We start from the raw sequence: 13,726 nt of genomic DNA, 5'->3' as shown, positions 1-13,726 counted from the left end.
TTCTGTAAAACATCTACACACAAAAAAGTAAAGGTATATTTAGTATTCTAAAGTATTTTTTTAATAGCATTCAATATTTTTAAATAAATTTTTATTCAATTTTTCCTTAAAATATCTTGTTTTAGTTAATGTTTTTATTACTCTCTTTTTTTTTTTTTCATATTTTCAGTGTTCATCTTCCATATTTTAGTACTTGTTTTTAACATTTTCAATGAGATGTTTTCCAAATTTTTTAGTGGTTATTTTAAATATTTGCTATACTTATATTTCATGTTTTTACCTACAATCTTTAATTACTTTCTTTTTTTTGGGTGATATAATCTTTAATTACTTTCAGGACGTAAAAACTCCGTGGAAGCTTTTCAGTTTTTCAATAATAAGCTTACATATTTTCAATCCTCGTTTTACGAGCTTTTAATACTATTCAAAAAATTGAAAAATTGAACATTGAAAATGCTACCTATGACTATGAAAAATTGAACAAAAAAATTAATTCAGAAAATACTTTAAAAGAAAAACTGAACAAAAAAATTTATATTGGGTGTTGAGTGCTATACTGCTACTAAAAAATATTTTAAGATGTTGAATACGAAGTTAAGAGTGAGATTAAAATTACTCTTGAAAAATATTTTAAGAACAAAATTTCTTTAAAAATATGTTTTTAGAATATAATTGTACCACAAATATTTTCTAAATTGTGAACGCCTATGAAAAAGATATTTCACCGCGTTAATTTAACAAGAGAGAAGACTCGGGACGCGTTCACATGCTGAAATGCTAGTACTAAACGACAACATATTTTTTTTTTGGTTTTGCTTTTCTTGGAGAATTGTGCAGAGGCAAATTACGACAAATTCACAGCCGCAAACAACAATTCGATTTTTTTATTATCCCATCCGCCGTTATAAATATTGCCAACCCGCTCAAAAATAAACTCATCAAACATACAATAAAGCTCTCGCTCTGATCTCCTCCCTCTGTGATTTTGTTCGTGTTATAACATGGCTCCTCCTGAAGCACTTTCCGGCGACGTAGCGTTTACTGTGCGGCGGCACCAACCTGAACTGGTGGCGCCGGCGAAGCCCACCCCTCGTGAATTGAAACCGCTCTCCGACATAGATGACCAAGATGGTTTACGATTTCAGATACCATTGGTACACTTTTACGGTCACAAAGCTTCCATGAGAGGGAAGGACCCAACTCAAGTGATAAAGAAGGCACTTTCTGAAGCTCTGGTGTCTTACTACCCATTTGCCGGTCGACTGAGGGAAGGAGATGGACGGAAGCTTATGGTGGATTGTAATGGAGAAGGAGTGATGTTTACCGCAGCCGATGCTGATATTAGTCTTCACCACTTCGGTGACACTCTTCAACCTCCATTCCCACATTTTGATGAGTTGCTTTATAACATTCCTGGTTCTGAAGGAGTTCTCAACACTCCCCTCTTAATCATCCAGGTCTTGAATTTTCCCCTATACTTTGGTTTTCTACATATATATCCTCCTTGCCATTATGAAATAAGGAAAATGAATCCGCTCGGTATTCGTTATTATAGCTTCACGATTTTTAAGCAGTTATATGTGCTAACTTTCAATTAGGTTCATATGCACAGTTTCTAAAATTATAGTCATTATTCACTATATTTTATTAAGGTTAAAGTATACTTTTAGTCTTTTAACTATACATAAAGTTTTATTTTAGTCTGTTAACTTCAAAAAGTAAATTTTTAGTACTCTAATCCTAAAACTGTTAAAAAATGATGATATTCAGTCATTGAATGCTGATAAAACATTATTAAATGCTAATATATTAAGTTTAATATTCAAAATAATAATGATTATTGCAAAAAATCATCATTTAAAGCTAATAATTTTAGGATTAAAGGATTAAAAGTATACTTTTTAAAATTAAAGGATCAAATTGAAATCTTACATAAAGTTAAAAGATCAAATGTATAATTTGGTCTTTTATTAATTAGAACTGATGTTGATGCTAACTAAGGGAGATATGAATTTTCATAAAATACAAAATAAAGGAAAAAATTTAAAAACCAAAATTTATTTAGGAAAAATGATGAAAAAAGAAGCTGAATATTTGTAAATGTCAAACAAAAATTTGTTATCAATATTAAAATTACCAAACTTGATTTGAGATTTAATAATTTTCAGCTTCCGTTTTTGTCATTCTCCCATTTATTTACCATCAACATACGAATAAAAAATTATTATGCTTGTAATTCAGGTGTATGTTAAGTGAGAATCACGTCATCAACTACTAATATTGTTTTTCTTAACAAATTAACGAGTTACGACTATAAGAACAAAACACCTATAGTTGAGGAAAGTGAAAGAACCTAATAAAAATTACAAATGCTTACTTAAAATTACGTAAAATAACAGAAGGTTGTGTATTAAATTTTCCTGCAAAAAATGATGAATAGTTATATTTAAGCACATGCTCATTTTATTATAGGTGACCCGCCTCAAGTGTGGCGGATTCATCTTGGCCTACCGCCTAAATCACACCATGAGTGACGGTGCCGGTATAGTCCAATTCCTAAACGCCGTGGCGGAGATTGCCGGCGGAGCACGTGAACCGTCGGTTGCTCCGGTGTGGCGGAGAGAGCTTCTATCAGCAAGAGACCCGCCTCAAATTACTTGCACGCATCGTGAGTACGAGCAAATCTCTAATAACTACGATCCAATGTGGACCCAAGAGAGCATCGCTCACCACTCTCTCTTCCTTGGACCCAAAAAGCTGGAAGCCATCTGTCAATTGTTTTCCCATTATAATAATGGTCAAAACACTACTAGGTTTGAAGCTCTCACGGCTTTCCTATGGCGTTGTCGTACTAAAGCATTGCAATTAGAACCCTCTCAAGAGGTTCGCTTTATGTGCGTCAGTAATCTAAGGGGCAAATCAAAGCCTCAATTGCTACCACTTGGTTACTATGGCAATGGTTTTGTGTACCCAGCTGCAGTCACAACCGCAGGAAAGCTCTGTGAAAATTCATTTGGGTATGCCTTAGAGTTGGTGAAGAAGGCCAAAGCTGAGGCCACGGTGGAGTATATGCAATCTGTGGCTGATCTTATGGTCACTAAAGGACGACCCTGCTTCATTAAACCCCGAACATGGATTGTGTCGGATACGTCGCGTCTCGGTTTGAGGGATGTGGATTTCGGGTGGGGTAAGGCGGTGTACGGTGGACCGGCGACGACCGAAGCTGGTGACTTTCAGGGGGTAAGCTATTACGTTGGATGTCAGAATGCAAAAGGAGAGGAAGGTATAGTTGTGCCATGCTCCTTGCCGCTCAGTGCTATGAAGAGGTTCATTCACGAAGTGGATCAATGGATCCAGTTTCGGCACTCATCACTTTGATAAGTATTACAAGCTCATTAGATTTATATCATCCATATCTCATTTGGTCCAGATTTGATTTTTTTAATTTTTATTTGTTCAAAGTACTTATTTTAATATATATAGAATCTAAAATAAAAATAATCTCTTAACTATAATTCTTTCAAAAAAATTGGTTTTTCTATTAAAAATAATTAATTAAAGATTTTAAATCTGGACCATTCAAATCAAATATAGATAGTCCAGATCCAATAAGCCTAAGGTGCTTATCAAAATGATGAGCACTGAAACTGGTTCTGTGGATCAACTAGTTGGGAAACTTGAACAATTATGAAGCTTCTAAATTACTATGTTACTGTGCATGCTTTGCTTTGATTTTTAGCTCGTAATTATGGTTGGTTTGGCTATAGATCTCTGTCGTTCCGGGTCCTATTTGAGTCAATAGTGGGAAGCACCTTACACACTTCAAACCTATGCATATCATACTTGAGTATATATAAATATATTCTCTGTTACCAGCATATGAGTCTGTTATGTAATCTCAAAATTTGTATTCCTCACCCGAGTTCAACCAACCAGGCATATCTGAAGTAATTTGTTATGAATCAAAGGGATAAATGAATTTTCATTGTGTCTAGTTAGCTTAACGAATTTTAAGCTATGTTTCTTCTCATCTCCAAATTTAAAAAATCTAGATGTAAAAAACATTAAAATTAAAATTTTGAAAATCCAACTATCATTTTTTTTGGGGGAAGTTTTTCTACATTCTATGGGTACTCAATGGATGCAGTTCAAAGCATATATATCTGAAATCAAGTAGCACATATATGATTCCAGAAGTACCAAATGGGTTTGCATAGCTATTTTTGGCTGGCACGTGTTGTTGCGGTCAACCGGTTATGGATTCTTAAGATGACATCTGAAACTTAATTTCTAAATATCATCTCTGCCTTTTATCAAGCTCTCGCTTGCCCCTTCTTCAAAAAGAAACAAGCACATATATGATTATTATATTTTAGTTTGCCGGCTGCATTTAATGTCTTTACGTTAGCATATATCTCAACCCCTTGAATAATATAACGAAAATTAGAATTACAATTGAGAACCCTAAAAGAATATTAATATCAAAATAAATATCTCATCAAATTGTAATTGTAAATATATCTAAAATTTGAAATTTCAGTGGCAATCATGTCTTTATTTTACATTTATATTCTTCTGGGATACTTAATTTTCGTTCGCCCTTAGTCCTTTAATATAATGTGCCTATCACTTAATTATTGAGAATTGCAGGAAAAGCCGATACTAACAAGAAAAGAAAAAGGCACTAGATTATTGAGAATATAAATTATTATTATTATGTACATATATAGTTTAATCTATATCACTTAATTAGCTTTTGCAGTGTGTAATTTAAGTAGTTGTTATCTGTTACACTTTGGTTCTTGATTCTATTTGACTGCATATGTTGGTTTTGTGAATACTGCAATGAGGGGGCTGCCTATTTAAAATGAAAAATAGCTTTACGTGATGGTCATTAAGTAAAATTGTCACATATTCCTATGAAATACGTGACAGTTATGAGAAACAAAGCATCATGTACAAATACCCATATAATTCACGTAGCCTTACCAGAAAACTTAAATATATAACATCTTGGGACGTGGAACTGTTAGGTATTTTATATGACTGTTATTTTGGCAAGAGCATATATTAAGAAGGACCCCATATTTAAAGATTTTAAAATCTATAACTGCACCTGCGTCGAAATACTTTAATTGTCTTCGGTTCACACTTTACACTCTCTTGCTATATTCACAACAATCCTTTTGTTTTCTCTCTTGTCCTTCCTTTTTATTTGAATCACAAAGACAGCAAACATTAGCGATTTCATAACTTTTATTTACAAAAAGTACAAGCTATAAATAATCCAATTATATAAATTAAAAAATTAATTAAAATTAGTTAAATGTAATAAATATGTAAGAAATTTATTTTTTGTTTAATTTTCTTTCGAAATATGTCATGGATAAAAAGATACATATATTAATTGTGAATAAAAATAAAAAAAGTATTAAATTCATATATGTTCAAAGTGTCGCTTAGAAAAGGATAAGAATTATTCAAAGAATCATAATTTATTAAATATTGATACCTCAACTCACAAATAAACCCAACTCATCAAAAAATACATAATTGTCAATAACACTCTCAGTGTCCTCCCTTTGCAATCTTGTTTGTGTGACAACATGACTCCGCCTGAAGCATTATCCGGTGGCGTACGTACTCTTTACTGCGCGGCGGTGCCAACCAAAGCTGGTGGCTCCAGCGAAGCCCACCCCTCGTGAATTGAAACCGCTCTCCGACACAGACGACCAGGATGGTTTAATTTACGTGATACAGCTTTTACGGTCACAAAGCTTCCACGAAAGGAGAGGATCCAGCGCGAGTCATCCAGAACGCACTGGGCCTAGGCTCTGGTGTTTTACTTGCAGGTCGACTCAGGGAAGGAGCCCGGACGCAAGCCTATGGTGGATTGTAATGAAGAAGGAGCTTGATGTTTATTGAAGCCGATGCCGATATCAGTCTTCTTCAATTCGGTGACCCTCTTCAACCTCCATTCCCAAATTTTGATGACCTTCTTTATAATGTTCCTGATTCTGAAGGACTTCTCAATTATCCCCTCCTAATCATTCAGGTCTTCATTTTTGCCCATGACTTTGATTTCAGCTATCTAGGCCGTTGCTTATATCAGTCTCGTGTGTGTGTGGGGGTTGGGGTGGAGAGATTACACCAAAGACTTTGATTTGATTATTTCGGTGATGTTTTTTGTCCTCTTGAGAAGTAAATTTTAATAGCTATTTTCTTGTAGTCAATTACCAAATAATTGTTGTAAATAACCTAAAATAAGGGCCTGTTACATTTCTTGAAATAACTATGAAATTTGTAGGAGTTTGTTGTTATATTGCTAAACGATTATTGTGGACAGCTTAATTTGTTAACATAATAGTTAATTAGAGATACAATTAATTGGTCTTAAATATAAGACTCCTTCCCAATATTTATCTATTTTGTCCCAAGTAATACAACCGTGCTGGTGTTGTCCACTGATTTCTAAACACGGTGGCGGAGATCGCCGGAGGTGCAAGTAAACTGTCCATTGCTCCGGTATGGCAGAAAGATCTTCTATTAGCAAGAGACCCACCTCGAATTACTTGCACGCATGGTGAGTACGAGCAAGTCCCCAATAACTTGGGTCTCCCTTCTTAGTCTCAATAGTTTTGGATTGTTAGTTAATCTTTCAAGTAAGGGATTTGGTTAATCCTAAGAGAGTTTTTGTATTTTGTTCATCAATAATGACACTTGGTTTTTTTTTTTTTTTTCATTCTCATTACTTAAAATGGTATCATGAGCTCTGGTTGTTTTGGGCCTAAATTGTTGCACTTGGTTCTGTTGCTTCCGTTGTTGAAGCCCAATTCTTGTTTCTTGTTGCATTTCTGCCAGCTAAACAGATCCTCAATGCTAACGATGTCGTTCTGTCACCTCTACCCTTTTTTTTTTGAGCTGAGTTCTGTCACCTCTACCCTGAGTTCTTGCTTTTCCCCTCTTGCTGTGCCATGGCCAATCTTTCAAGAACTCGTCTTCATTGTTGCAGCCCGCTTTGTAACCCAGTAGCCGTCGAATCCTCCTTCAGAGGTTGCTCCAGTTGCCGTCAAAGCTGCACTCGTCGCCGTGGAAGCCACCTTCAAAGAAATCTCGGAGTGTCATCATAGTCTATTGGCAAAGCACCGTGATTCTTCGGCTCTGTTGCCGCAATTCCTCTATAAAGGAGCTAGCAACTCACATTATATGGAAGATCCAAGAGCCATAATGAGGTTGCTGCTACACGAGCATCGGTGATGCGCACTTCAATGGTCTTTTGCTTTTCTGTCACTTCGCACAGGGGAGAAGGATTGAGGCTGTCGAAGACTAACGGACAGAATGGGTTACAAGATTCTGGCAATTGAGGGCTAGCGTACCTAGTTGTGAAATCAAGAAACGGTTGGTGAGATTGATGTTCTACGGAAGGGATCAGATTATGGGTTGGGAAATTCTTGATTGAATTCAGTTCGTTCACAATATTGTTCTTCCTTGCTCGCTAGATGGTTTCCCACCTATGTTTCTTCACTCGCCGCCACAAAGTTGTCCTTCTTGTTCCCTCTATTCACCATCGAGGCTTCTCGGTTTTCTAGTTTGATGTTCAAGATCCATTCATGCCTTAAGAGAAAGTTCTTGAGAGCTCAAGGACCTAAAGGTATTCACAATTTACATGTAGACCAAGAAGCAGAATTTAGTTGCCTCTCTCACTGGCAGTTCCGCCATCGATGGTGTCGGGGTATGATAGCAGATAGAGAGAAAACAGAGAATATTTCATTCACGAAAACGCAATAGTGGACGGTACATCAATATATTTCCCTCAAACAGCCCACATCAGCAACGTATCTTTCTCTCTCTATAACAAACCTGTAACTAACTCAATAGGACCGGCTGACCTGTATCTGTAATAACCGCCCCAGTATTATTATATATCATTTACTTACTTTCTACCATATGCCATATATCAAATACTCCCCCCCTTAAGGAAGATCCTTGTCCACAAGGACGGTGGGAGCTTGCGGTGCGGTAGTGGAGAAATGCGGAAATTGGTGTTGAATAGCAGAAAGATCCTCCCAAGTGGCATCCTCTGGTTGAGTCAACTTCCAACGAACCAAGACCTGGGTAACTGGGAGATTGTGGCGCTTAACGATCTTCCTACCAAGAATCTCCCCCGGCTCCAACATAAACTGGCCCTGGTCGTCAATAGGTGGTAAAGCTGGAGACACGTGACCCACCGGACCAACATGCTTCTTGAGGAGCGAAACGTGGAAAACCGGGTGAACTCGCGTTCCTGCTGGCAGTTCCAGTTCATAGGCAACAGTACCCACACGCTTGAGGATTTTGAAGGGCCCAAAGTAACGGGCAGCAAGCTTATGCAAAGAAGAATTATTGAGTAAATTCCTTCGAAACGGGTGAAGCTTCAAATAGACCATATCCCCCACAGCAAATTGGCGGTCGGTTCTATGCTTATTAGCAGAGTTGATCATGCGGTGCCGGGCCTTAAGTAAGTGTTGTTTCAGAATTTGCAGAACTAATTCTCGGGACATACAAGCCCTGTCAACCAGGTCGTTTGGAGAATCACCTGATATGTATGGTAGATGAGTAGGAGGAGCCACCCCATAGACAGCTTCAAAGGGAGTCATTCCTGTTGCTGAGTGATACGTCGTGTTATACCACAGTTCCGCCAAAGGTAACCATTTGACCCATTGTTTAGGATAGTCACCAGTCATGCATCTAAGATAACATTCGAGACAACGATTCAGGACTTCCGTTTGACCATCTGTCTGTGGATGGTAAGCAGAAGAATACTTGAGCTGAACGCCATACAGTCTGAATAACTCCTTCCAAAATCTACCACAAAAAATGGGGTCACGGTCAGAGACAATCGATTTGGGGAAACCATGTAGTTTGACCACATTATCCATGAAGACCTGAGCCACATCCACCGCAGAAAAAGGGTGCTTAAGGGCCATGAAATGGGCAGCTTTGGAAAGCCGATCCACAACTACCAGTATGGTTGTTTTACCATGAGATTTGGGCAAACCACTAATGAAGTCCATCGACAATTCAGACCAAATATGCTGAGGGATCGGAAGAGGTTGGAGTAAGCCAGGGGAAGCAACCAATTCCGGTTTGAACCTTTGGCAAGTAACACATGTTCTGACAAAATTCCTCACGTCCTTTTCCATCCCCTTCCAATAAAATATTGAAGCCAAACGCTGGAAAGTAGAGTGCATACCGGAGTGACCCGCAATACCATCTGCATGGAAATGAGATAAGAGATCATTTCTTAAGCCACGGTCAGCCCCCACCACCAGCTTGCCGTTCCGTTTAAGAATATGGTGTTGCCACGCGAATTTAGGATGAGACAGAGGATTCTGTTCCAGCTCCTTAATGAGCTTCTGTAGTTCATCGTCTATCAACCATGAATTGCGTACCCGGTCATACAAAGGGGAGACAGGTGTTGAAACTGAGAGAGCACAACTAATTCCCTCAGAAAAACGTGACAGTGCATCGGCAACAGCATTGTCACTCCCCTTGCGATGCACAATATCATAATCTAGGCCCCATAATTTGTGAAGCCATTTAAATTGCTCCTGGCTCAGATCTCGTTGCTCCAGCAAGTGCTTCAATGGTAAATGATCGGTTTTTATAATAAATTTCTGACCCCACAGATAGGATCGCCACTGTTTGACAGCGAATACAATGGCGAGGAGTTCCCTTTCATAGGCCGATAATGGTTTCTTCTTTGGTGGAAGAGCCTTACTGGCAAAGGCTAGAGGATGACCATTCTGGGATAACACAGCACCTAACCCATGACCAGACGCATCAGTCTCAATGATAAAAGTGTCCTGAAAATTGGGCAGAGCAAGAACTGGGGGGGAGACCATTGCATTTTTTAAAGCAACAAAGGCCGAATGGGCTTCAGGAGTCCACTGGAACTGCTTGTCTTTTTTCAACAGCTCGGTTAAAGGTCTTGCCAACTCACCATATTTCCTTACAAATCGTCGATAGTAACCTGTGAGGCCCAAGAAACCACGCAGCTCACGAGTAGAACCAGGGACCTTCCATGATGAAATGGCCTCCAACTTCTTTGGGTCTGCCTGCACCCCTTTGACTGATATAATATGACCCAAATAATCAATTTGCCGAGCTGCGAATGTGCACTTGGAGCCTTTAGCGAACAATTGCTGTTGCTGTAACGTTTTCAAAGTAGTCTCCAAATGGTCCAGATGAGCAGGCCAATCCTTACTATAGACTAGGATATCATCGAAAAAAACCAGGATGAATTTTCGAAGGAAAGCCTTAAAAACATGGTTCATCAATCCTTGGAACGTAGCAGGGGCGTTTGTAAGCCCAAAAGGCATGACCCTAAATTCATACAGGCCCTCATGAGTCCTAAAAGCAGTTTTAGCTACGTCATCTTCCCTCATCCGAATTTGGTGGTAACCCGCACGTAAATCTAGTTTAGAGAAGTAAGTCGCGCCAGTCAACTCATCTAAAAGCTCTTCGATTACAGGAATTGGAAATCTGTTCTTTATTGTAGCTGCGTTTAACTTCCTCTAATCCACACAAAATCGCCAGGACCCATCTTTTTTTTGCACCAGCACGACAGGAGCCGCAAAAGAACTACTACTCTCTCTGATTACTCCGTGAGATAACATTTGTTGCACCTGAGACTCAATTTCAGCTTTCTGCATTGGCCCATACCGATAAGGCCTGCAATTGATTGGTTTGTTGTCAATGAGAGGGATGGAGTGATCGAATCGCCGAGAGGGAGGCAACTCACATGGCTCATCAAATACTCTGCTATACCGTTCCAACAATAGTTGCAGCTCAGCTTGTTGTGTTTCAGAAAGTTCAGCATTCGGCTTTAAATCTAATGATAGGTGCGAGGGAACATGAATCAGGAAGACATGTTGAGCGACCATGACATCTTTAGGGGACCAGAGTTCTTCAGTTACCAGACTACCATAATAGCCCACCCCATGTAACTCAACGAGTCGGCCATCACGGTGAAATTCAAACAGTTTCAACTCCATATCCATGGAGAATTTACCCAACGTTCGCAGCCACTGAGTGCCCAGAATAGCATCATAGCCTCCAATCTTCATGACTAAAAAGTCATCGCGAAATTCAAACCCTCCCATTTCCCATAGCAGCGAGGGGCAATATTTGGTGACGCTGACCTTACGAGTATCTGCTACTGTCAAGGTGACCGTGGGGCGTTCATGAACCTTCAAGTTTAGACGTTTAGCCATGGTAGCATCGATGACATTATGAGTACTGCCAGTGTCAACCAGAATGACCACCGATTGATTTTTTATGCGCCCGAGAAGTTTCAAGGTGACGGTGTTTTCCTTACCCTCAATAGCATTAATAGTTCCAGTAGACTCCGACGGTACCATCTCCAGAGCATCTTCAAAATGGTCGTCATCTTCATCGACTAGAAGAGAGAACAGATGCGCTTCCTTACACTTATGGCTCGGGGTATATTTCTCTGCGCACCAGTAGCATAAGCCTTTCCGTCTTCGTTCATCCATTTCTTTCTTGGTCAGGTGCTTAGTCGGCTTTGATACAGAGGAAGCTATGGATGACGAGGGAGGCGCTGATGGAGGCGAAGACTTAAAGGCCACCGGACTGTGAACTGTGGACCTTTCAGAAATCGACCCATCACTGGCCGGCCCAAGCTTAGAGCCCACTAGCCCAGAGAATTTGCTTGAGTCAGCCCTACCAGAAAACAGTGAACGCCGATTCGGGGCATTGTCGTGAAGAGCTTGAATTGCTACCTCCTGCATTCTAGCGGAATTAGTAGCGCTCGCCAAGGTCGTCGGCGCAAAGTTCAGAACAAGCTTCTGGATGTCTGGTCGTAGGCCTCCAATAAAAAGATTAATGGCCACCTCTTCTGGTATGTCCACTTCACACAAAAGCTCGTCAAACTTCTTCTCATAGTCCATTACGAGGCCTGTACCTTGCTGAAGCAGTTTAAGGGTGATCAGAGGATTTTCGCCCTTAACATCAGAGAACTTAGCTTCCATCTGCTTGAAATATTCGTCCCAACTAACATCGGAAAAGGCTCTGTGACGCATGAAAGTCTGGTGCCAACAAAGAGCGTGCCCTTCCAGATGAATAGAGAGGAGGCGTATACGCTGCTCAGCAGGTGTTCCGTCGACTTCGAAAAACTGACGGCAGCGGTAGGCCCATCCCTTGAAGTCGTCACCGTCAAATCGGGGAAACTCAACTCGACTGTGCTTGGTTGGAATGACATACGAAGAGGGCGGCTGCTGAAACAACTCATTCAACGAGCCAAATGTGGGCATTCGGGGCGGTGTAGCAGAGTGGGAGGCCCCCTCCCCAACTGATGGTCGTTTCCCATGTTCCGAGAGAGATGAGAGTTTAGAGTTGATTTCCTTAAAATAATGCTCAAATCTGGCCGAAGAGGTTTTAAGATCATTCCGCAAATCAGAAAGGTCCTGAGATTGCTTGTCCAAGCGGACGGTAATGGAGTCGATGGTTCCTTGCTGCAAATCTAGTCTCTGTTCAATGTCACCGAGACGTTCGGAGGATCGCGTCTCCGGCATCATGGACCGGAGAGAGGGCTCTGATACCCTTATGATAGCAGATAGAGAGAAAACAGAGAATATTTCATTCACGAAAACGCAATAGTGGACGGTACATCAATATATTTCCCTCAAACAGCCCACATCAGCAACGTATCTTTCTCTCTCTATAACAAACCTGTAACTAACTCAATAGGACCGGCTGACCTGTATCTGTAATAACCGCCCCAGTATTATTATATATCATTTACTTACTTTCTACCATATGCCATATATCAGGGTATGATTGGGTGTTGCCGAGAAGATGTGTTAGTCGGCAGGGACGGATGTGTGTTTCTCATTAACTTGTGGTAGTCAAGCGATTCCTCCAATCAACTAGCAAGACCCACGGCACCTACAAGTTCTTCAACACACCATTGTTGCGGTCTCCAGAGGGAGATCTTGGAGCTTGGCATAACATGCAACAGGCGAAATGCCCTGCGTCAGTGTGGGGAAATTCATGGCCAGTTTGATAATCTCATTGAGTTGTTTTCGTTATGCATTCACTCTTTTTCCTTTGGACGACCAATCTGAGAACCAAGTTCTTGATGCCATCCAAAGAAGGACACGTTCCTCTGCTTGACATGTACTCTTATTTTTGGAGTCAGAGTTTTTTTTTTGAACGGATACTGATACAGAGAAAGCGTTGGAATTGCTAAAGCTAAAGGACGCACTCCTTCTCATTTGCTTGACTTCATCTTCTCACCATGAAAACATTGTCAGGCAACAAAAGAACTGTAGAGATTCAGAAGCAAAAGACTTTCTGCATTAGATACTCTCGGTTGTAGCGTGTTATCATTCTCATAGGAGATCTGAAACCACAACATATACTCATTAATTTTCGTAATCATTTGTTCATGCTTGCGGACTTTGGATTGACCTGCAGCACGTTTGAAGATTTTAATACCTCTTCCCCATGACATCAACAGCTTTGCAGCTCATGACACCTGAAGTCCTACTTGGTTTCAATGCATGTTCATTGGGAGCTGATCAGTTACCAAAAGCACATGAAACTACTGGGTTCCACAGAGTTGCTCTTTATATTTGAAGTATTTGGGTTGCCTTAGTGATCCGGAAACAATTGGAAAGATAGGTGCAAACATTGAAGATTTCAAGTGCATGGTTGATTACGA

The 13,726-nt window shown here is 39.9% G+C and overlaps 2 protein-coding genes across 2 annotated transcripts; one reads left to right on the top strand and one right to left on the bottom strand.

Moving 5' to 3' along the window:
- Nucleotides 1-968: 968 nt before the first annotated feature.
- Nucleotides 969-3,501, top strand: LOC114748179 (benzyl alcohol O-benzoyltransferase-like). The gene is made up of 2 exons (XM_028936569.1): nucleotides 969-1,457; nucleotides 2,473-3,501. The coding sequence occupies exons 1-2, from the start codon at nucleotides 1,002-1,004 to the stop codon at nucleotides 3,376-3,378; spliced, it is 1,362 nt and encodes a 453-aa protein (XP_028792402.1). The 5' UTR covers nucleotides 969-1,001; the 3' UTR covers nucleotides 3,379-3,501.
- Nucleotides 3,502-10,556: 7,055 nt separating this feature from the next.
- LOC114748689 (uncharacterized) lies at nucleotides 10,557-12,575 on the bottom strand. Its single transcript, XM_028937172.1, has one exon. The coding sequence runs from the start codon at nucleotides 12,573-12,575 to the stop codon at nucleotides 10,557-10,559; it is 2,019 nt and encodes a 672-aa protein (XP_028793005.1).
- Between the last annotated feature and the right edge of the window lie 1,151 nt (nucleotides 12,576-13,726).

This window comes from Neltuma alba, unplaced genomic scaffold (assembly GCF_004799145.2).
Source record: "Neltuma alba isolate B1F8T4 unplaced genomic scaffold, ASM479914v2 tig00000130_pilon, whole genome shotgun sequence".
In the NCBI taxonomy this organism is placed as follows: domain Eukaryota; kingdom Viridiplantae; phylum Streptophyta; class Magnoliopsida; order Fabales; family Fabaceae; genus Neltuma; species Neltuma alba.
This window is presented reverse-complemented; position numbering and strand designations above follow the sequence as displayed.